At 41.4% G+C, this 23,713-nt stretch overlaps 1 protein-coding gene across 1 annotated transcript in view; it reads left to right on the top strand.

Annotated features, from left to right (window-relative positions):
• Window positions 1–9,930: 9,930 nt before the first annotated feature.
• The window catches only part of LOC116332028 (secretin receptor), a 38,150-nt gene continuing 24,367 nt past the window's right edge, over window positions 9,931–23,713 (top strand). Inside the window, exons 1-4 of the mRNA XM_039599877.1 lie at window positions 9,931–10,194; window positions 10,329–10,437; window positions 22,122–22,217; window positions 22,949–23,049. Of these exons, the coding sequence (XP_039455811.1) occupies window positions 10,138–10,194; window positions 10,329–10,437; window positions 22,122–22,217; window positions 22,949–23,049 (363 nt within the window). The 5' untranslated portion in view covers window positions 9,931–10,137. The remainder of the gene's footprint in view (window positions 10,195–10,328; window positions 10,438–22,121; window positions 22,218–22,948; window positions 23,050–23,713) is intronic.

Below are 23,713 nucleotides of genomic sequence, written 5' to 3'. Positions count from 1 at the left end.
GTAGTCACAGTTTTGGCGCAGCGTCTTTTGGGGGTCTGAAAGGCTATATAAATAAAATCACCCCACTGTCCAGTCTTTGTTACCCTGAAAGATACTGAAAATGGCATTTCATGTATTATTACACTCAATTTGCTCCTCTCAAAATATAAAAAAAGAAAAAAAAAATCACACTCTAGATCTGTTGTTTGATCATTTCAAACCATGAGGTGGTAATGTATTGATGTCACTGAGTTGTTCAGAGAGCGGGCTCAAGAGTGACATATAAATAAACAAAAGTAAAAAAAAAACAAAAACAGTCCTCTTTTACTTCCAGCACGGAGTGAGAAGACACTGCTGGCATGTGGACTGTCTGTCAAATATCTGAGCGAACACTAATGTCAAGGCAACACACTGATCAGTGCGTTTGCCAGTTAGGTAGTTAGCTAATGGTTACAGATAGCCAAAATGCTCACCCTTGTTTTTTTGCTCCTAATGAGGAATTTCTGATGTTTTGCATTGATTTCCTCAGTAATCGCAGTGCTAATGTAAACTTTGAAACCCTTGGTCATCTGCTTTCTGGTTGGCTGACCTTCACAAGTATTCCCTCCACCCCCACCCCCTCCGCTTCTTCTCCGCTTTTCTTGGGTCAAACACTTTGACCGCAAGAAAAGTCAAAGTGGGAAAATTTGTGTATTTGTGACCTTTTTTTTCTCACAGTTCTGAAAAAAAAATTTAAAGACGTCACCTGTTTTGTGCTTATTTTTTCCAGTGGCCCTAATCCACTTCCGGAGAGATTGAACACACCTGGTAACACAGGTGAATTATATTAGACTAATGAGATAGGGGAATCAAAACTGAACGCACACTGGACAAAAAAAGACTATCATAATATTACAGGCAACACGCAAACACAGCGACAGAGACCAAGGTTTAAAACTTACTTGACGCAGGGAAGAAGTAAATAAACACAGAGACATGATTGAAGAGACAAGACAAACTTAACATGACTACAAAGAGATAAACCGGACAGAAACAGGGATGTGACGGGAGAAACAGACAGGGACCCATGGAAACATGAGCTGCCAAAGTTAAGCAGGAAAGAGAAACGCTGACTTGACACTGAGACATAAGTAAACAAATACAGAGTGTAACTGACGCATGACGGACCCGACCACGTTTGAACACTTTTCAGCATTTTTATTTCCGGTTGTCATCTTAGCACACACACACACACACACACACACACACACACACACACACACACACACACACACACACGTTTTTCCTACATCGTGGGGTCCACTGAGTGACAGGTACCTGATGGGATCCACCCTTTCCAAAGGGTGTAAAGACATGATTTTCACTCCTAAATTCATAATAAATTCATCTAAACTTGAAAATGACTTGAAAAGTCAAAAACTCTCAAATAAATTTTAAACCTGAATTTTTGTTTTAATGGGGACCAATCATATTTTGTGTAATTCACAGTGGGGACCAGTCATAACCTATCTACTGATACTGGGGGCCAGTCATACGTCTATGAGCATACAGTCAACAACACTGAACCATGAAATTTAACCTGTGTTGGGCAGAAACCTTACTATCAGATCACATAATGACTGAGACCCTGAATTGGTGTGGATGGATTGCTTTATCAATCTCATCCTGACTGCCAGATACTTATTTAAAAAAATAACGGATTCTAAAATATTATAGTTAGGAAATTATGAAATTACACAAACACTATTTATGAACTCTTTTACTTTGTATGATTGAACATATGCAAATAAAATAATTTTAAATCAGTTCAGTTTGTCAGTTGATTTTCATCAGAGATCTCGCAAAAGTTCAAACTGGTGGGTAACAGATATCTCAGAAAATGTCAGAGCACTTTTGCAAATATGTGATGTCTTGATAAACTGAGCAGATATTTGAAGTTTACACAGCTACATTCTCACCTGAAAATATCTTAAAATTTTATTTTGTGACCCAGAAAGAGTAATATTAAAACTAAGCCTTCGAATTGGCTCGTCATCTGGCCTGGCTCGTCACCTATCCCAGAATTCATAGCGCGGCCCAGCCAATTCCAGTTTACAACAGCGGCAGCTACTTAGGTTTAATATTTCTATACTTTCTGTGTCAGTCTCTGTGACCATGTGTCGTCCTCCGCTCCTCTCTTGTGTGGTGTCCCACAGGGCTCAGTTCTAGGCCCCCTCCTCTTCTCTTTATATCTGCTTCCTCTTGGTTCTGTACTGAGAAAGCACGGCATTGCTTTCCACTTTTATGCTGATGACTGTCAGATCTATGTCCCTCTAAAGAAAAAAGGCAATTACCTTACACAGCCATTACTTCAGTGTCTCGATGACATTAAGGCTTGGATGTCTGTTAACTTTTTAAAATTCAATGAAAAAAAGACCGAGGTGATGGTTTTTGGTAGCCCCAGTATGTTAAACCAGCTGTCACAAACCTGGGGGTCAAAGTGCACTGTGATCTGAAGTTTAATAATCAAATTAAGGCAGTGGTAAAATCAAGCTTCTTTCAGCTCAGGCAGCTGGCAAAAATAAAGCCAATTCTTTCACGGCAGCACTTTGAGACAGTGATCCACGCCTTTGTTAGCACTCGGCTGGATTACTGTAATGCACTTTATATTAGGGTCAGTGCATCATATATTACCCATCTACAGAGGGTGCAAAATGCCGCAGCTTGTCTTTTAACTCGCACACGAAAGTTTGAGCACATTTCCCCTGTTTTAGCTTCACTTCACTGGCTGCCCATTTCTTTTAGGATTCATTTTAAAATTCTTTTATTTGCTTTTAAAGCTCTCCATGGCCTAGCCCCATCTTATCTCTCTGAGCTGCTACAGCCTTATACACCCACCCGCTCTCTCAGGTCAGCTGATCAGCTGCTCCTGAATGTACCCAGGACTGAGCGTAAACTTAGAGGAGATCGTGCTTTTGCTGTAGCAGCTCCAGAACTGTGGAACAAGCTCCCTTTAGAGATTAGACAGGCCACTGCAAAGGCAGAGAACAGACTTGAGCAAGGAACATGCATGACCGGATCAACAATAGATAGAGTCGGAGGCACCAGGCTAGCAATCTTGTCCAGAAAAAAGGTAACAAACTTATTGCACATAGCCTCAGAGGATGGCAAAAGGTCGTAACCCTTCATGTTAAGTACAGAATTTATAGTATTGTATAAAACACGAGCGTCAGGTGAGTTGGCCAAAATAAGTTGAGAAAAGTAGATGTTTATCGTCCGTAACTGCCCTCTGATGAGCTTCTAGGGAGACATGCAACCTATCTTTTTTCCACCGTCTTTCACATCTCCTACATTGTCTTCTAATTGCTCAGGTACGATCAGTTAACCATGGACTAGTCTTGGGATTACGTTTTCTTAGCCTCAAAGGGGCAGCAACATCAAGCACAGGTTTACAAGCAAAGTCAAAATACAAAAGTGGGTCCTCTGCGGTGGATAACTCAGGGGGATAAGACATAAATTTGTGAAATAATATGGAAAACCGTTCGGCAGTATCAGAGCCAAGGGCACGATAACATCGAACAGATACAGCCCGATTTGCCAAAGCGTTAGAATGAGCAATGTCAAATAAGATAGGCATGTGGACAAAGAATACTACATCTTCGACATGTACATTGCAAACAGATACACCATATTATAAATCCAAGTCCGATGTGTGACCACGTTCTTGAATGGCACCATTAACAGACAAAATTAAAAGAGTTCACTAAGTATATTTTGGGGGCCGATAAATAAATGCACACAACAGCGAAGGCAAGTGGGCCAGTTCACACAAACAGAGTTCAAAACTGGTGTAGTGAGACAGTGGGAACAGCTGCTTCAGGTCCAAATGAGCCTTAAAAACAGCAGCAAGCCCTCCTCTGCGACCAGAAGCTCTTGGAACATTAAAAAAGGTACAGCCAGCCGGTACTAGTTGAATGAAGCCACTTAACTCACTGGGAGGAATCCAGGTTTCAGTCAGGAAAAGCAAATGCAGAACATGGGAAAGAAAAAATTCCTTCAACATGAAAGTCTTGTTTGCCACCGACCTGGCATTTATTAGACCCAGCCTGAGAGGAGCTGGGTCCAAAACTTCCGAGGCATTAGCAACCAGATCCACTGGTTGAAGGTTTGTTTGGTCAACTCCACGCTAGCGCAAATGTCGTAAAGGAGGGAGTTTTGCAGGACTACTTTTGGGAGACCCAACAACAGGAACCAACCAGGAGTCCACCGGGTCCAAGGCACGCAAAGGCACCAAAAGTCGCGGACAAGAACGGTGAATGAAGCAGGGCTCATAGGGAAAATAAGAAATCCAGGATTTCAGCTTGACAAGACGACCGTCGCGGTTAACCCATCTCCTGCGTCGCTTCTGCAAATCCGGTGACAGTGGTAGGGAATGCCAGTACGGTGGTACGGTTCCAGATAGGAAACACTTATTTCAATAAGGCCTGGCAATAATAAGACAATATAGGACAGACATAAAGCGCAAAGTTAGCTAAAAACAATAAAACAAAACAAATAAAGGAGAGTGATAGACGGTGTGCCAAACACACAGGCGCCATCTTGAGAAGGACCACAATGTACCCCAAGTCCTCTTCTTTGATGTTCCTAAAATAGAAAAGAAAGTGACTTAATACAGTTGTAATAATTAATTTAAGATAAATTAAGACAAACTAAAAGGGTAGAAACTGCGTTTTTAGGGAAATCACTTTCAAATTTTGCACTGTTTCCTCTCAGCTGTTGAGAGTCCAGTTAAATCATGAATTTTCAGAATGTTAATAAAAGAAATCTGTCAGTGAACTGGCAAATTACACATTAGGTGCTTTATCACAGTTATCTGTGGATACATCCTAGTTCCATGAAACTGCCTACACCTTTCTATCATTTGCATCTTTTCCTTGCTTCTTAGTACCTCCCAAGTAGGATGGAGGATAAATACAAGAAAATGTAAGGAAACATCCATTTCTGACAAGTGAGGTAGCTGATCACAGCTGGATGAGTTGTTAGTCAGCTTTAACACACACACATACACACACAGACACATACACACACAGACACATACACACACAGACACACACACACACACACACCAGCTTTTCAGCAGCGTCCTGCACACAACAACAAAAACCACAACAGGAACCAGTACACACCTTTATGCAGTGGAGGCGTGATGAGCTGATGCCGCTGAGGTGTGTCTGCCTCCCCTGCAGCTACAGACCACACCCCACCACACAGAGAAACAAACTGACTAAAAACAGGGGACCCTAGACCGTGGTCAAATGAGCCGTTATTTGTGAGCCAGCTGCCTTTAATCTGCAGCATAAATTTTCTTGCGCTTCTACACCTGCGCCTGTTCTCCTTCATTCCAGATCAAAAATATAGACTCACACATTGCATTGGGACAGCCTGGTTGCATCATATTCAAAAATTAATTAAAGATCCTCCTTGATAGTTGATGTGAAACTTTGAACACACTCCTCCTCTGGTCCACCTACTCTCTGTTTCATCTCTGTTGGCTGCAATATCCAACAAAAATTAAAAGACAGTTAGAGGACTATGCTCAAATTAATTTAGTAAAAAGGACTAGATGTTACAGTCCCTGATAATGCATTGCTTTATTTCTGTAGCAATAATGGGTGTACCCAGGTACGCTAAAAGCGCTGGGTCCTGCTGGTATGAGGCGCTAACCCACACCAGCCCCGTTAGGGTCTATTCCCTCCTGTCAGCAGTCTTTCCAGGCTGTCATCTGGTCTTTCCCTGACTCTCAGCTGCCCTTTCGCAGCAGTCACTGGATCACTCCAGAGTTCTGATTCTGCTCCACCTACTGTACCTCCGGGCCAAGTTTCATCTGAAACTGCTTTCATACTCCTAAGAAATTAAAGCACAAGTCTGCTCAAATTCAAAAATGTATTAAAAATCATCTGTGATAGCTAACATGAATCTCTCAACAGATTTCTCTTCTTTGACACCCACACTACAGGGAGTGCAGAATTATTAGGCAAATGAGTATTTTGTCCACATCATCCTCTTCATGCATGTTGTCTTACTCCAAGCTGTATAGGCTCGAAAGCCTACTACCAATTAAGCATATTAGGTGATGTGCATCTCTGTAATGAGAAGGGTGTGGTCTAATGACATCAACACCCTATATCAGGTGTGCATAATTATTAGGCAACTTCCTTTCCTTTGGCAAAATGGGTCAAAAGAAGGACTTGACAGGCTCAGAAAAGTCAAAATAGTGAGATATCTTGCAGAGGGATGCAGCAGTCTTAAAATTGCAAAGCTTCTGAAGCGTGATCATCGAACAATCAAGTGTTTCATTCAAAATAGTCAACAGGGTCGCAAGAAGCGTGTGGAAAAACCAAGGCGCAAATAACTGCCCATGAACTGAGAAAAGTCAAGCGTGCAGCTGCCAAGATGCCACTTGCCACCAGTTTGGCCATATTTCAGAGCTGCAACATCACTGGAGTGCCCAAAAGCACAAGGTGTGCAATACTCAGAGACATGGCCAAGGTAAGAAAGGCTGAAAGACGACCACCACTGAACAAGACACACAAGCTGAAACGTCAAGACTGGGCCAAGAAATATCTCAAGACTGATTTTTCTAAGGTTTTATGGACTGATGAAATGAGAGTGAGTCTTGATGGGCCAGATGGATGGGCCCGTGGCTGGATTGGTAAAGGGCAGAGAGCTCCAGTCCCACTCAGACGCCAGCAAGGTGGAGGTGGAGTACTGGTTTGGGCTGGTATCATCAAAGATGAGCTTGTGGGGCCTTTTCGGGTTGAGGATGGAGTCAAGCTCAACTCCCAGTCCTACTGCCAGTTTCTGGAAGACACCTTCTTCAAGCAGTGGTACAGGAAGAAGTCTGCATCCTTCAAGAAAACATGATTTTCATGCAGGACAATGCTCCATCACACGCGTCCAAGTACTCCACAGCGTGGCTGGCAAGAAAGGGTATAAAAGAAGAAAAACTAATGACATGGCCTCCTTGTTCACCTGATCTGAACCCCATTGAGAACCTGTGGTCCATCATCAAATGTGAGATTTACAAGGAGGAAAACAGTACACCTCTCTGAACAGTGTCTGGGAGGCTGTGGTTGCTGCTGCACGCAATGTTGATGGTGAACAGATCAAAACACTGACAGAATCCATGGATGGCAGGCTTTTGAGTGTCCTTGCAAAGAAAGGTGGCTATATTGGTCGCTGATTTGTTTTTGTTTTGTTTTGAATGTCAGAAATGTATATTTGTGAATGTGGAGATGTTATGTTGGTTTCACTGGTAAAATAAATAATTGAAATGGGTATATATTTGTTTTTGTTAAGTTGCCTAATAATTATGCACAGTAATAGTCACCTGCACACACAGATATCCCCTAAAATAGCTAAAACTAAAAACAAACAAAACTACTTCCAAAACATTCAGCTTTGATATTAATGAGTTTTTGGGTTCATTGAGAACATGGTTGTTGTTCAATAATAAAATTATTCCTCAAAAATACAACTTGCCTAATAATTCTGCACTCCCTGTATAAGTGTGCAATTTCATCTCAATCCACCACAGAGTTCTGGAGAAAATAAGATTTTTCTGGTCAAATTCAACATCATCAGTTCATTATAACGTCACATAAAAAATTCATTAAAAAACATGATTTTTAACATGAAATTGTGAGCTGGATACTCCTCTACATGTGTGCCAACTTTCATCACAAAATGCTGCGAGATTCCAGTGAAATGAAAGGACATTTCAACTCAAATTCAACAACGTTATTTTAATTATTAATTACATTTCATTTAATAAATTTAATTATTATTATTTAATTTGATTGTTGACATGAAGTTCTCCACAAATTTGTCTTCTCTGCAACTCACACTACATGTCTGCAAAGTTTCAGCTCCAACCACTGCAATATTTCTCTTTTTTGCCTTTATTGGACCGTGAAGTCCAGACAGCAGGAAAGTGGTGTTGAGCACCCCAATACAGGAAGTATGGGTCGGCTGCCTGTTTATAGACTCCAAATCTCTGATCCTATCGGTCTTATCCAGCAAAAAGTGCAGAGCTTACATGAAGCCAATGTGTGACGGGACTTGGCCAATTGTAACTGCCTGAAAAGCCCTCTAGGGCTGCTTCCTCTGATACAAACCAAAATGTGAGTAGCCTTGCAGGCCCAGCATCTCCCCTGTAGCTCGGTGCACTTGGTAACTAACTGGGCTAAATTTAGTGGCTTGGAAAACAGCCCTAACAGTCTGTTTTAAAGAGCAGTAGTTCTGCAGTGTTTCATCTTTTGAGTATAATATTTCCCAGCACTTCTGAGGGTTGTTATCCATGTTTCTGGTTCTGCAGGATGTGATAAAGGACAGCGGAAGACAGAGAAAATAAATATACACTGGATAATGAGAGGAGAGGCAACAGGTGGTGAAAATTTTGATGTCAACTATCAAGAATGATATTTAATTAATTTTTGAATGCGATTTGATTGTATTGTATTGCCCGTATTCAATTTCAGCATAATTGTCCTTTTGCAGCCAATAGAGATGAAACTTAGACGTAGAGTAGGTGGACCAGAGCAGGAACGTGTTCAGAGTTTCACATCAACTATCAAGGATGATCTTTAATGAAGTTTTGAATATGATGCAACCAGGCTGTCCCAATGCAATGTGTGAGTCTAGCTAAACTCTTTCTGCACTGAAACACTGAAGATGTTCTATCGGATCAGCTGCTCTGTGCTGAAGTCTGGTGGGGAGCATCCTTGTTTCTGACAAGGATGTGGTAGAAAGATGCACACTAAAGACCTTAAAACCATCCTGAACAACTCTGATCTCTTTGTTCTCGTTGTTGTGGAACAGAAAAACCCAGTTCTTCAGTACAAATGGAGATAAGCTATGAATTTCATCTCTAAAATCTATTCTTATTCTTTTATTGTATATAAATGGTAAAGAGATTCAGAAAATTATCTGACCCCAGGCTTTACATATCAGTCATTCAGTTCACACTTACAAATGGCAGATGACAGAGGCGAGGCTGCGGACACTGAATTGACCACCTCTGGGATCGGGTAACATCTATTCTTATTCTTTTTATTGTATATAAGGCATTGTCTTGCAAATTGCTGCATGTTAGACTCCACAGTTAGATTATATGTTATGATATGTGTTGACATGAACTGGAATTTGTGGTTGGAAGCAGGAATTTTCCTTTTAATGCCATTTGGAAGTAATAGAAAAAGTAGCTCATATAGACAAAGTCAAAGGGCTTTTACTCTGAAATGCAAAATCAGACGGACTTGATATTAACAGGATACCACTGTGAGGTTGTGTGGTGTTGATATGCGCTGCAATTAGCCTGTGGAAACAGGAATCTTCCTTTTAACAGCATTCCTAAGTCACTAAAAGAGTAGGTTATATATGGGCAATTTCAAACGGCTTTTATTTTGGAAGGTAAAATCAGACTGACTTGATATTTACATGCAACCATTGTGAAGTTGTATGCTGTAAATATAGACTGCAATTATCCCGTGGAAACATTATTTTTTCTTTTAAAAGCATTCTGAAGTCTTCAAGCGATCACAGGCTAAATAACCGCTGGCGACATGAAGATAAACCTTCAGGGAGTTAAAAGATTACCAGTAAGAGTGAAGAATGCCTCAGATTGACATTCTGAGAAATACAGAGCTGCATATTACATATTGAAATAAGAAATATTGGGAAATACCATGTTAATGTTGTCACGAAAATATTGCAACTTTAATCACTAAACTAGGCCAGGATCTAGATCGCCTTCGCCCACAGGAGAGGCGCGTGGCTGTTTTTAATTTCAATAGTATTTCCACACCGGAACGTTAATGTGTGATCGTCCTTCCCGAGGGAGGAGGGGAGAAAAAGGCAGGCGCGGAGAGTGAGCCGTGAAGTGCATCATGTGAACCACCCGCATCAACACAGACGCAGTCAGACGCTTTGGGAAAGTGACTGAAACACTTGGTGCTGTATTTGCGAAGAGGACGTCCGATTTGTATCCTTCCTTTAAATGAGACATAGATGTCTTTCCTTTTAGAAACGCCGCGTAAAACCGGTTAATTCCTCCTTTTTAAAAGTTTTTTTATTATTATTTTTATTTCTGTTGTCAGGTGGCTCATCAGTGCTCTCTCGATGTGGCTCTCGACAGAAATAGCAGTTATTGCACTTCTTCTGCAGCGCTGTCCCCATGTGAGCAGATATTTAACCCCCGCCCCCACACACACCTTTTAGTTGGATTTTTAAACGCAAAATAGCAGTAATGGCAGTTTTCGTCTCTGCCTTAGGGCATATCCAGCTTTATAGCTCTTTCAGTGTGTTTACAGGTTGAAGCTGTTCGTCCTGAATGCGACCCAAACTACATTTTGCTCCAAGATGAAGTGTCCTGTTTGGAGCTGCTCAACAAGACTTCCATCAGCCAAGGACAACAACAAGGCGAGTAGCACATTTTTTTTCACTCAGCTTGAAAAAAAAACATGTACTTTTTGTTATTACTGAATACATTTGTATTTTGTAAAAGAAAGGCAGGCTATTGTGACTTCTTAAGGGTAGGCAATCTCAAGACAGTATTTTTTCTTCTGTTTATGCAAACTATTTTAGTATCTTTGCAGGAACAAATGTTTGTTCTTTCATATATTTTGCTGCCTGTAAATTTACTGAATTTATTTAGAAGATTTCTTACTGGGAATTACATGGCTTCACATTTGACTTTGCTCATAATAAACCAGAAAAAGGAGCAAAACCAAAAAGTACAAATAGCGAAAGTGAAACTGAGGCTGTTCACTCCAGTAGAATCCAAACTTCAGTTTCACAGCTAGTTTGACAGAATGGTTTAAGATTTTCTTGTTGTCATTGTAGAGGTTTTAGAGCTGAACTGAAGTCTTTTCCCCCACACTGCTTCACTAAGTACAGTCAACTTAGAAAGTAGAATTGGAGATGCTCATCATTTACATTCGAGGCAGTGGAAAGTTACATTGATGAACTAAAACTCTTCTATAACTGTGTATATAAGCAGTGTATTTTTTAATTAATTAAAACTGCCAAACCAGTGAGTATCAGGGGAGAGTAACTTCACTTTGGGCCGCGGAGCAGCCTAAGCAAGAACACCCAGACCTCCACAGCCATCTCCTCCAACTTAACTGCTGGAATACCAATGAATCCCCTGTTCGTGTCAGGGCAGGCAGATCGAGCTCAAGCGCAGACTGTGAATAAACTGAACTGTTTATAATTAAAAAGTTCTTTATTTACAGTCACCAGGTGCAATATATACAAGTGGGGCCGGGTGGGCCCAGGGATCCATGGGACAGTCCAGAGAAAACAGGTTCTTCTCACTTGCACTTCGATCACTGTTCCACACTCTCCACTTCCTGCTCACTCGTTCCGCTCAGGGAAATTCCACTTCTCACTGCCCATACATGCCAAACTGCCAAACACTCACGCTTAGATTTCCAAGATACAGGGGTTACAGGACAGGTCCAGGGAATCTATAAACAAAGAGATGAGATGATCACAACCACAAAAGCAGGAAGAAACTCAGAAAGTCACGAAGCCGGGATTTACACTGACGTGTTTTACTCAATAGTCCAGCGATGAGAAGCTCAGAGCCACGTCCTTAAGAAGTGGCCAGAAAAAGGGTGATGAGCCACAGGTAAGTGATTAGTTGCAGGTGTGTGCACCAAAGCCCGCGGTGAGCTCCGCCCAGGCAGTGATGCGAGAGAGAGAGAGTGAGAGAGAGAGAGAGAGAAAGTGAAACAAAAACAAAAACACGTGGCCTCACTGGGCCGTCCGGGCAGGCACAGGGACCATGACATGATAATTGAGAGAGAGCACCCATTCAGTGAGGGCTGGGCACTCTGAACGGTTGTTTGGCAACCTATTATCCCTACCTATTTTAATCAAGCATCTTGGGGTAAAGAGAGGTGCCATACTGGTATTGGTTACACTGGGAGATCACAGATTTAGATTAAAATGAAGCAATAAATGAATAAATAAATAAAATATATGGAAAACATAGCGACTACAGACTAATATTTTGACACAATATTTTGAGTATAAATTTTACAATATTTTTATGCATCATTTGTTATTGCAAACTAAAATTTAGGGTAATAATTATGGTCAGCCCAGATCAGGTCTACAACTATAGCCAGTGTCCTGAAGGCACAGAATAAAGCTCTGTTTTCTTTGCAACACTGTTGCAAATAAAATAGGAGATTAATGCTGCAGAAAATTGTTGATCTTTTGGTTTTTTACACAGATCTGTAAAATAAACCTTTTAATTCAAGTTAATTATTTTTCACTGAGTACGCTATTGGTGCTGTTGTATATTTAAGGCTGTACATTAGAGCTCTGAAACTTTAGGGTGGATACATTTAAACATTAAATAGTCTTGAGTCAATGAGTCAATGGCTTTAGTTTGTCAGTAGATCAAACGTAAATTAATTTTTTTTATTGAATTGATATTTGTGTTCTATGCTACAAATGTATTCTGTGAATCACATATAAAAACATTTATATATTTTCCAAATCGCCAAATTAATACATGCATATTCTTGTGACAGTGAAGTTCAGTGGTTTAATAAATAAATGAAAACTTCTGGTTACATCTCTTTTATTAGCAGCTGGTTCGTTTGTGCTGCCAGATGTTCATACAGTGCACTTAACTTCTTTATCCAGTATATATGACTCATGTCATGGTCTGGTGCTGTACAACTCTTCATCATGGTTGAGACTCTTTCTCAGATGTCTGCCACTGTGATGGTCACTGGGTCCTGCTCAGGGAGTTTGCTATGGAGGGCGCTTAGATCCACTAGACATTATACATTTTTGTCATGTGTTGCATCCTTCCATATGCTTTTCCAGTATTGCTCCCTCTCCACCCTTGGCAGTGCTGTTGCCATAACATTCCCCTCCAAATCTTTTCTACGGGTAAACTTGGTTTATAGTTAAATAATGTCAGTTAAAGGCTCCTTTACTCCGTGCAAAGACTTCAGTGAAGGAAACCTCTGTGTTTAGATCTTTAAATCAAGGCTTTCCCTATCTATTTAAAACCAAGCTTCCAATCAGCAGCAAGTTTGGAGATGAAAGAAGATTGACAGATTAGATGGTATTGCAATGCTGTATGGTGAACTGCAATGATTTTAACTGAATGTGGTAACTTGAGAAGAAACCCAGCATACTTTTTTCCCATTACTGGAGCAGGTAATAGCATGATCTGTCAGCTAACAGCATTTGCAGTACAAAAAAATCTTGTGTTGCCATGGTTTCCACTCCCAGGTTGGTTCTGGAAACGAGAGTACTGAAGAGAAATTACATTAGCTGTTCTGTTGATAGGTGGATTCATAGCATACACAAGGACATCACACATTTTTAGAGTTCCATAGGGCCAAAGGGCATCATGTAATCTCTAGTAATGAATAACAGACCCATCCTTCATGTTAAATGTTTTTAACAGTAGTCCAGCTCTGCTGTGAGATATCGAAACAAATTGGCATCCCTGGCCTATTCAAAGAATAATACTGTAAACATGGCTGAAAGTTATTTTCGGCTTCTCCGATATGCATATTGAAGTATCCTTGGACTAGCTACTGAATCCTGAGTTGCCTTTGATATGTTCAGAGTTTTTAGCATATGCATGAATGTGTAAACAAGGCAATGAGTAATAGTCTGTTTTACCATTTACCTGTTTACCATAGCAAACATCTTTATGAAAAACATAAAGATGTTTGTGACTGTGATGGGTAGACAATGTAGACAACTTAGTCAAAGCATCATAAAAACTGCAGGCCTTCTGGATGCAAGGTTATTATCGTTCGAAAACTAACAAAATACTTAAAACCAGAAGTAAAAAACATCTGAATAACTGAAAAATTAGGCTTTACAGAAATTTTTTTTTACTGAAACTATATTGAGCATTCACAAAACTAACTAAATTCAACTGAATTTATAGAGAAAATGGGTGGGGTTTTTTTGTTTGTTTGTTAGTCTTTTTTTTTTTGCGGGGGCGGGTGGGGACGGGGAGATCATATATTAATGTAGGGTGAATATGAAGTCCAGTTTTTATTTTGTTTTCTTGCTGTGCTACTTTATGCCAGCAGATGGAAAGTACGTCAGTCACGTCGTCTGTGTTGCCGATCTGTCCACATTGAATGTGGTGGTTCGATCCCAGTCTACTCCAGTCCTCATGCCAGATATCCTTGGACAAGATACTAACCCCATGTTGCTCTCCGATGCATCCATTGGAGTATGAATGCATGTGTGAATGTTAGATGGGAAGCACTTAGTAACAGCGTGGAAAAAGTGCTTGTGCAACTGGGTGTGATTGGGTAAATGAACGTTGTGTATAAGTGCTTTGAGTGCTCAGAGTAGAAAAGCGCTATATAAGAACCAGTCCATTTACTATTTTTCAGATAAAGTGTCATATAGTGGAACAAGATCAAATATGTGGGACATTTCTAAAGGGAAAAAATTCCATGAACCTTAAAGTCCACCTTAAAAGCTTGCACAAAAAGCCTAAGCTGGCTTACCTTGAGAAGATAAGGGAGCATGCCCTACCCTCATCCCCAGAAACAGAAGCTAACCCCAGGTAAGGAAGCATGATACATCCCAAGACAACCCCACAAAAACCATTTTGTAGTACTTTCAACAGCGATCCGATGGATACTGGTTAGTCACATCCCAAGTGAGAGGAATCATTGGTGAATATGTTTATTGAGACGGGGATATCTACACAACTATGTTAGCACTTCACTTGACCCAAAATTCAGAACACCCAGTGCTACAACAGTCAATAGTCTCATAGGGGCTAAGAGAGATACAGCAAAGCAAAAAACCAGAAAGAACTAATAAAAGAAGGAAGCCAACCCTTTGTGTTGATGGCTGAAGCAAAAGGGAATTAACAGGTGTGTTGGCTTGTTGTTACCACCCACCTGGAGGCCAGGCTCACCATGCCCTGCTTAACCTGCATCATTAAAGCTGTACAGCTTCTTCAGAATTGAAGGCAAGGAAAAGATACCAACGTTTCTGAGGATCAGCAAAGAGGTGCTGGGGAGGGCCAAGATGAAATGTGGATGGAATCCGAGTTGGAAAAGTCGGACACAGAGTGTGAGGAAAGTGGAGCTCTCTGTGAGTGTTGTGACAGGAGCAAATACATTGTTGTTGTTTTTTCTTTTTACTTATATAAATCAATGCATAATTCAACAGCATTTGCAGCTATAATGTCAAAGTTCCCTATTGGCTTTTCTGGTGGATATGAATATATAGAGAAGAAATCTACGGTACTTCTTCTCATTTACTGCAGCTATGTTACAGAAAACATATAGAGCGTTTTCCCCCTTCCTGATTTCCTATTTTTTGTATGTTTGTTACACTTAAATGTTTCATATCATCAAACTAATCTAACTATTAAAAACAAGAAGTAAACACAAAATGCCGTTTCTAGGTGTTTATTATTTGGAGGAAAAAACCTACCAAACCTACATGGTATATCACTGAGGTCAAACAAGATATTTAATGAGCCACCTCTGTATCACCCTGAATTTTTAAATTAAATCTGGTGTTGCATAATAACTGACATATACCAAATGTAGTGCTAGTAATAGTGTTTGACAAAACAATTAGCTGAATTATAGAAAAGTGAGATACTTAATAATAAAGCAGTTCTGATTTTGCAATGTCCATTGTTCTGCAAAGTGATGCATATATTTATATTTTACATTTATATTAGTAATTTCATGGGGAATGACACCAATTTATTATTAATAAAAATAATAATTAATATTTAGTTATTAAATGGTTTGACTGAACAGCAGCTTTGAATTTTATATGGTATAATTTGGTAAAGTGTGGAAAAAGTATGTTGTTGAGCATCACTGACCCTTATAAACAGGACACTCATTATTTGTTATTAGTAATAATTGTCCTAATTTATTCTGAGTGTCTGGCTAGAGGTAAGAGAAAGTCTTAGATAGATTTTAATTAGGCAAAAATGTCTACTTTCTGAAACATATGCTGCAAGAGAAGGAGTAGAGTTCTTGATGTATAAATCTTGGCAATCCTCCTGGTACTTAACAGTGTACACTATATTACTCTGTTTGTGCCGGGGGACCTGATTCTTGGGATGGACCAATTTTTTTCAAGTTTCAAGTTTTATTGTCATGCACAGATAAACAGTAATGACATTCTTTGGCTCGTGCTCCTCAGATTTACATGAGCATATAGAAGTGTGCAGTTAAGAAGAAAATAACAGAAAATTGCAGTAATAATAATGATAAAGAGAAAAAAAGAGAAAAAAGTATAAAATATTTAGAGAATTTAAGACAAGTTCGTATTTACATTTTGTGCAAGAGTATTTACAGGTTATGCAAAACTTGTGCAATGAGCATTTAAGTGGCATTAGCTGAAGTGACAGTGTGCAGAGTCCTGTAATTGTAGTGAGTGTGTAATGGTTTGTATAGAATGTCAGCAGTTCAAAAGCCTGATGGCTTGTGGGTAAAAACTGACTCTGTGTCTGGTAGTGCGGGTCCAGATGCTCCTGAACCGCCTGCCGGATGGCAGGAGTGTGAAAAGTCTGTGGCTGGGGTGGCTGGGATCAGAGAGGATCCGCTGCGTCTTCCTCATGCAGCGCTGTCTGTAGAGATCCTGCATGGCTGGCAGTTCAGTCCTGGTGATGCACTGTGCTGATTTCACCACCCTCTGCAGAGCTTTGTGGTCCGGAGTGTTACAGCTGCCGTACCAGGTGGTGATGCAGCCAGTCAGAATACTTTCAGTGGTGCATCTGCAGAAGTTTGTAAGTATGTGACGAACTCAGATCCTCGCTGATGTGGATGCCCAGGAATCTGAAGGAGCTGACTCTCTCCACCTCTGCTCCTTCGATGTGGATGGGGGTGTGGCGAGCTCTCTGCAGTCTCCTGTAATCCACGATGAGCTCCTTGGTTTTGCTGACGTTAAGCAGCAGGTTGTTGTTGGGGCACCATGATGTCAGGGCTCTCACCTCTGCCCTGTATGCCATCTCATCTCCATCAGAAATGCAGCCGATGATGGTGGTGTCATCTGCAAGTTTGATGATGGTGTTGGAGCTGTGTGTTGCTGTACAGTCGTGGGTGAACAGGGTGTACAGCAGGGGGCTGAGCACACATCCCTGGGGTGCACCTGTGCTGAGTGTGAGTGTGGATGAGGTGATGCTGCCGATCCAAACCACCTGAGGTCTGTCTGTCAGAAAGTCCAGGATCCAGCTGCACAGGGAGGAGCTGATGTTCAGGTCACTGAGTTTCATGACTTGTCTGGATGGTATGATGGTGTTGAAGGCGGAGCTATAGTCTATGAACAGCATCCGTACATATGTGTTTTTCTGGTCCAGGTGAGAGAGGGCAGTGTGAAGTGCAACTGCTATTGTGTTGTCTGTAGATCTGTTGGACCTGTAGGCAAACTGGAGCGGATCAAGTGAAGCAGGGAGTAAGGATGTGATGTGAGCTTTGACTATGCACTCTAAGCACTTCATGGCAATGGAGGTGAGTGCTACTGGGCGATAGTCATTTAGGCAGCTCACATTAGTTTTCTTAGGTACAGGTATGATGGTGGTCCTCTTAAAATATTTTGGGACAGCAGACTGGAGCAGGGAAAGGTTAAAAATGTCTTTGAAGACATCTGCCAACTAGGGATGGGTACTGGTATCGTTCTGACATAAATGGTAGTAACCAGACCGAAAAGCAGCGCACATTTCGGTGCTTTATTTTGGTGCTTTTTTTTTCTTGAGATGTCATACACTTTGGATTCTAGCCAATCATTTTACCTTTCCAAGGATAGTAGGCGGGCCCAGGTACGTCACACGGTTCTTTTAGAGCAGAGCTACAGATTAAAAATGCCCAAAGGCGAAGCGATCAAAAGTCTGGCTGTACTTCACAGCAAAAGATGCAAACTCAGCAGCCTGCAACAAGTGCTTTAAGCTGATACTGTGCAAAAGAGGTAACACCTCGAATCTGATGAAACACCTGGCAACGCATAGTGTTTTTTAAAAGCAGAAGGGTTATTTGATAGCTTGCTGCAAGACCTTTACACCGAGCACATCTACTGCGGGTGTGGTGCCTGTTATCGGACCCAGAGTTAGCAATATCCCCAAAAACCCGAAGAGAGAGTCCTGGCCCCTAGCCCTGTCAGTGTAGCAGAAATGATGAGGATGATGATGGCAACAGCAGCCGTTCTCCTCTGCGTGAGTAGCTTCATGTTGTTCGTGTGTAATTTACGTTGAGTAGGCTAACCACGTTATTAAATTAATGCATGTAAGGTGAACTAGCAAACACCATCGTAGTTACATGCGGCTGTCTTCTTGTTTGATAGAGTGATACCATATATGCCCTATAGCTGCAGAAAAGGCTAACATTGTTATCATTTTACAAAAAAAACAGCTAAACATGAGAGGTTTTAGGACAAAGTTTGTGTTTTCCATTGTTTAAGCACCGGTTCCAACCAAAGGAGGTGTGTTGTATCAACAGAAAAGGCTAAGTTGGTTATCATTTTGCAGAAAAAAAGAGACTGCTAAAAATAAAAACATAAGAGGTTTGTGGACAAAGTTTTTGTTCTCCATTCTTTAAGCACCGGTTCGAGCACCGTTTAAGCACCGGCACCGTTTGAAAATATGCTTTGAAAATATGACATGGAATGTTGTCTGATCCAGGAGCTTTCCGAGTGTCTACTTTCCTGAAGTGTTTACACACGACTGCCTGAGATATCTGAGGAGAGCAGCTGTCCTCTTCCAGCAAAAGCTCCTGAGTATTATGTTTATCAAAGCGTGCATAGAAGGTGTTAAGCTCATCAGGTAGAGAAGCAGTTACCGCCCTCACTCTGCCGCTGTTTCCCTTGTAGTCTATGATGGTGTTCAGACCGCTCCACATGTTCCTGGTGTTGGAGTTGCTGTAGCAGAGTTCCACCTTTTCTTTGTACTGTCCCTTGGCCGTCTTTATTGCTTTTCTGAGTGCATACAGGGAAGTTTTGTATTCATCTGGGTCTCCGGATTTAAAGGCTGCAGTCCACGCTCTGAGCACTGCGCTGACCTCTCTGTTAACCGACGGTTTCTGGTTGGGGTAGGTTCGTACAATAGCCCACGGTACGACGTGATTGATGCATTTGTGAATAAAGTCTGTTACATACTCAACATAACTGTTGATGTTGTTGTCAGTGGCAGTCCGGAAGACTTCCCAGTCTGTGGTGCTGAAGCAGTGACGCAGGGCGCTGTCTGATTGGTCGATCCAGCATTGAACTGAACGCCTCAATGGGCTGGTCGCTTTCAGCTTCTGCCCATAGGCTGGCAGCAGCAGAACCGAGGAGTGATCTGATTTGCCGAAGGTTCGTCGGGGGTGGGATTTGTAAGCATGTGCGTACAGAGTGTAAACATGGTCCAAGATGTTCTCACCAGGCGTTGGAAAGTTTACGTGCTGGTAAAACTTCGGCAGAACTTTCTTCATGTTGGCTTTATTGAAGTCGCCAGCCATGATAAAATCAGCCTCCGGGTGTAACGTTTCCTGCCAATCGATAATATAAAACAGTTCATCCAGTGCCCGTGTGGTTTCAGTGTGGGGGGGAATGTAAACAGGGGTATAGAATACCGATGTAAACTCACTGGGCAGATAAAAGGGTCTCCATCTGATCATAAGGTGTTCAAGATCAGGAGAGCACCCCGACAAAACTGTCTGTACGTCAGTGCACCACCGTTTGTTGGTCATTACCCACACGCCACCTCCCCTACATTTACTCGAGTCCTTTGTTCTGTTCCGGCGGTGAATGGAGAATTCCTCAGGGACAATGGCCGCGTCAGGGATGGAAGGGTCTAGCCATGTCTCTGTGAAAGCAAAGACGTTGCAGTTCTTAATCTCCCTTTGGAAAGTTATCCTGGCCCTTAGTTCATCCAGCTTGTTTTCCAAAGACTGGACGTTCACTAGAAGAATGCTGGGAAGGGGGGTGCGATGTTGTCTGTTTCTCAGCCTGACCAGAATCCCGGCTCTTTTTCCTGTTTTTCTCCGGCTTCCCAGAGATTCCCAGGATTCCCAGTCTTTTGGGGTTTGAATAATACTCACTCAGAATACTCAACAACTTCCACCGGATGCAGCATCAAGAGTATTCTGTCTGGATGTATGATGACCTGCTATGGCATTTTTGTGGGGGATCTCAATCTCTTTGACAGCTCTTGTTATGTGCATGATAGTTTATGCCTTAAGAACCTGTGAGAAAGTGTTTTAAAGGCAGAGCATAAAAGTGTTGCATGAATAGATGTGGCTTGAAGTAAAAGGTCCTTATGAGTGCTCAGTTAAGCAACAGACAGTAAGTACCAGTGGATTTATTTTTTTTGCCCATTCTTTAACACAAGAACCTGGATGATGTTCAGATAAGGAACAAATTTAATTAACAGGTGTCTGTACTGTACATATTACACATTTTCCTGACTATTTTTATCCATTACTATTATTATTATCTATCCCTCCATCCATCCATATACTTTTGTCCATCCCTCCAATGGTGGCTTGTGGGGGCAATTCAATTCAATTTTATTTTATTTATACAACGCCAAAGGCAACTGTTATAGTGACTTGGTGGCAGCAGCAGCCTGAGCAGAGAAGCTCAAACCTCATTCTCCCTAGGCCCCTTATCAAACGTATCCCCTGGAGCATCGAGATGTACCATGTCATCAAAGAGATACAATATCTCCATTGTACCCTACGATTACCCTGGGGCCTCCTTCCAGTAGGACACGTTTGGAATGCCTCACATAGGAGGTTCCCAGGAGGCAACCTAGTTGGATGGCCAAACTACCACAAGTGTCTCCTTGCGATGTGTAGGAGCAGTGGCTCTACTCTGAGCCCGTCTCAAATGACCTGCACTGAACTATTCACTCTTCTTTCTGTTTTCTAGAGGAAAGCCCAGCAAAACTTAGGAGAAAATTAATCTCTCCCACTTGTTTTTTGGTCACTATCCAATCCATCTGTCAGTATCCCTCTACCCTCACTCATGAACAAAACCGTGAGATACCCAAACTCCTCCACTTGGAGAAGAAACTCTTCTCTTACACGAAGTGGCTACTCCACCCTTTTCTAGCTGACTGCTATGGACTCAAATCTGCTAATTCTCATTCCCGTTCTCTCACAATAGGCTGCAAATCGCTGCAGTGTGAGCTCGATGCCCCCCGAAACCAACAGGACCACATCATCCACAAAAAAGGACACATGAGATGATGAGGTCACCAGCGTGTAAGCCTTCAGTCACTCAGCTTCACCTAGAAATTCACTGACAAATGGCACCCCACCAGAAATGAATCCCTGTTATTGTTGGCACTGCAGACAAGCTCTTGTCACATTTGTACATGGAGTGAATAGCTTGTCACAACAGGCCCCATAGTCCTTAAGCACCACCTACAGGATACCCCAAGGGATGCTGTTGAATGCCACCTCCAAGTTTACAAAACCTACATAGACTGGATGGGCAAACTCCCATAAACACTTGAAAACGTGTGAGTTTAATAAAGAGCTGGTCCAGCATGAAAACCAAATTGTTCTGTCTGGATTCGAGGTTCGACTAATGGACAAACTTTCTTTTCCTTTACCCTAGCACAAACATTCCCAGGGAGGCTGAGGAGAACCGTCTCCCTCTATTTGGAGCACACCCTCCGGTCCCCCTTCTTAAATATAGAAACTATCACTCAAGTCTCCCATTTCAAAGGCACCACCCCAGATCGCCATGCAACATTTCAGAGGTGTGTCAACAAGACAGTTCCCCCACAACCAGAGTGTTAAGGAACTCAGGGAAAATCTCATCCACTCCAGGGTTCCACCCATCAAACTACCTCAGTGACCTTGACCTCAATGATGTTTGAGTTCTTCTACAGAAAATGTGTCAGTGGGATTAAGAAGGTCATCAAAGTATTCCCTCCACTATCCAACTAGTTGAAGTCAGCAGCGCTCCACCTGCACCAGAATTTCCTCAAGCCAGACCGAAAGTCTTTTTCCATGGCCACACCAAACTCCTCCCACACCCATGTTGTGCTTCAACAATCACCTGAGCTGTAAACGAAGTGAAATTTGATTTTCTTTGAAACGTTTCAATTCATAACTGACTTCTTTCTCTTTTTTTGACAGAATGCAGGGGATGGTGGGACCATGTTAACTGTTGGCCCCATGCTGCAGTTGGAGATGTTGTGTCTCAGCCATGTCCTGGATTTCTACACACCACTGGTCAGTAGTAGGGCCATACAGCTGGAACATAATTTTAAACTGGTAGCTTGGCTATGTTAGTCACATGATCTGATATCCACGTGTTGCTGTAGTTTCTACATCATAATAATAATGTATCGCAACTATCTGAGCGCTCAGTTAGCATTAACCAAGAACTTAGCCAATGTTATTAAAAACAAACATGAACAAACTAACATGAGTTTAACATAACAGCACAACTAATTTCACAATATATTTATTAAATTGTATGAATTAATAAAGAAAATTCTTGAAATGCTTACTATTTGTACCAGAAGAGAGTTTTTTCTATAAGCAAGCACAATTTTTCCCCACATTGCACAGTAATGGCATCACAACAACAAGATTGTTAAGTTGCAATATTGATCCTGGAGCAACACTCCTGATAACAAAGGAACAACAACGACAACACGGAGATGTCAGATACGCCACAGTGGTCAGTCAGATTGCTTTTTGATCCAGACTAATATATTGGATTAAATGTTAGATGACTCTTATGGTCTTACCTTGATGTCCATGGTGAGCTGGGACGAACCTCTTGATTGCAGTTTTAGGATTGTGGTATAATTTGATTCATGCACTCATTGTCTCCAGGGGGTGAACTAGATTAACCTTTATCCTATATATTACAAAAAAACCCTACATTTCTGCTATTGTTTTTTTATGTGTTAACAGTAAAATAAATTGTATATATGTGTGCCATTTCTGTGTAGGGCAAGTTTTCAGGAACTGCACAGAGCTTGGTTGGACCGATCCCTACCCTCCACATGATATAGCATGCGAGTATGGCTTTAATGAAAGCCTTCCTCTAGAAGTAAGCCTCTTCCTTCTTCCTTTCATGCTGTATTGCAGTATTCAGTCACCCATCAAACTAATTGAATTCAGATGTTCCAATCACATCCATGACCACAGGTGTATAAAATCAAGCACATAAGCATGCAGATGACTTCTACAAACATTTGTGAAAGACATTCAGAATTTCCTTGCTAAGTAGCTATTTAGTTCTACTTTCAGAGGTATTATAACAAAGTGGCTAGGAATGACAGCAGTTCAGTCATTAAGTGGTAGAAACGTAAAATCACAGAGCGGATGCTGAGGTGAGCAAAGGTGGCCAACTTTCTGTGGTACTAGTCTGACTACACTGTGCCAAGTGTAAAGTTTGCTTTGGGGGGATTTTGGTGTAGGTTTTTGTTTCTTGGCCCCTTAGTTCCAGAGAAAATAATTCCTAATGCTTAGAGCTGTGTGATATGACCAAACTCTCATATGTCAGCATACCTTTATCATCTACTGACAGGGAGGATGACCCAAGTCATTACACATAGAGCTCAGGATCATAATGCCATCAACACAATGCACCTTGGGATCATTCATCAGGCAAGTTTGCCTGATGTTCATTATTATCAGGTCTAATAATGAACTATATGGTGATAGGTGCTGCTTTTGGGTTTGAAAGATAAATTGTGACACTAAAAATTAAT

This window comes from Oreochromis aureus, linkage group 16 (genome assembly GCF_013358895.1).
Source record: "Oreochromis aureus strain Israel breed Guangdong linkage group 16, ZZ_aureus, whole genome shotgun sequence".
NCBI classification, from domain to species: Eukaryota; Metazoa; Chordata; class Actinopteri; order Cichliformes; family Cichlidae; genus Oreochromis; species Oreochromis aureus.
This window is presented reverse-complemented; position numbering and strand designations above follow the sequence as displayed.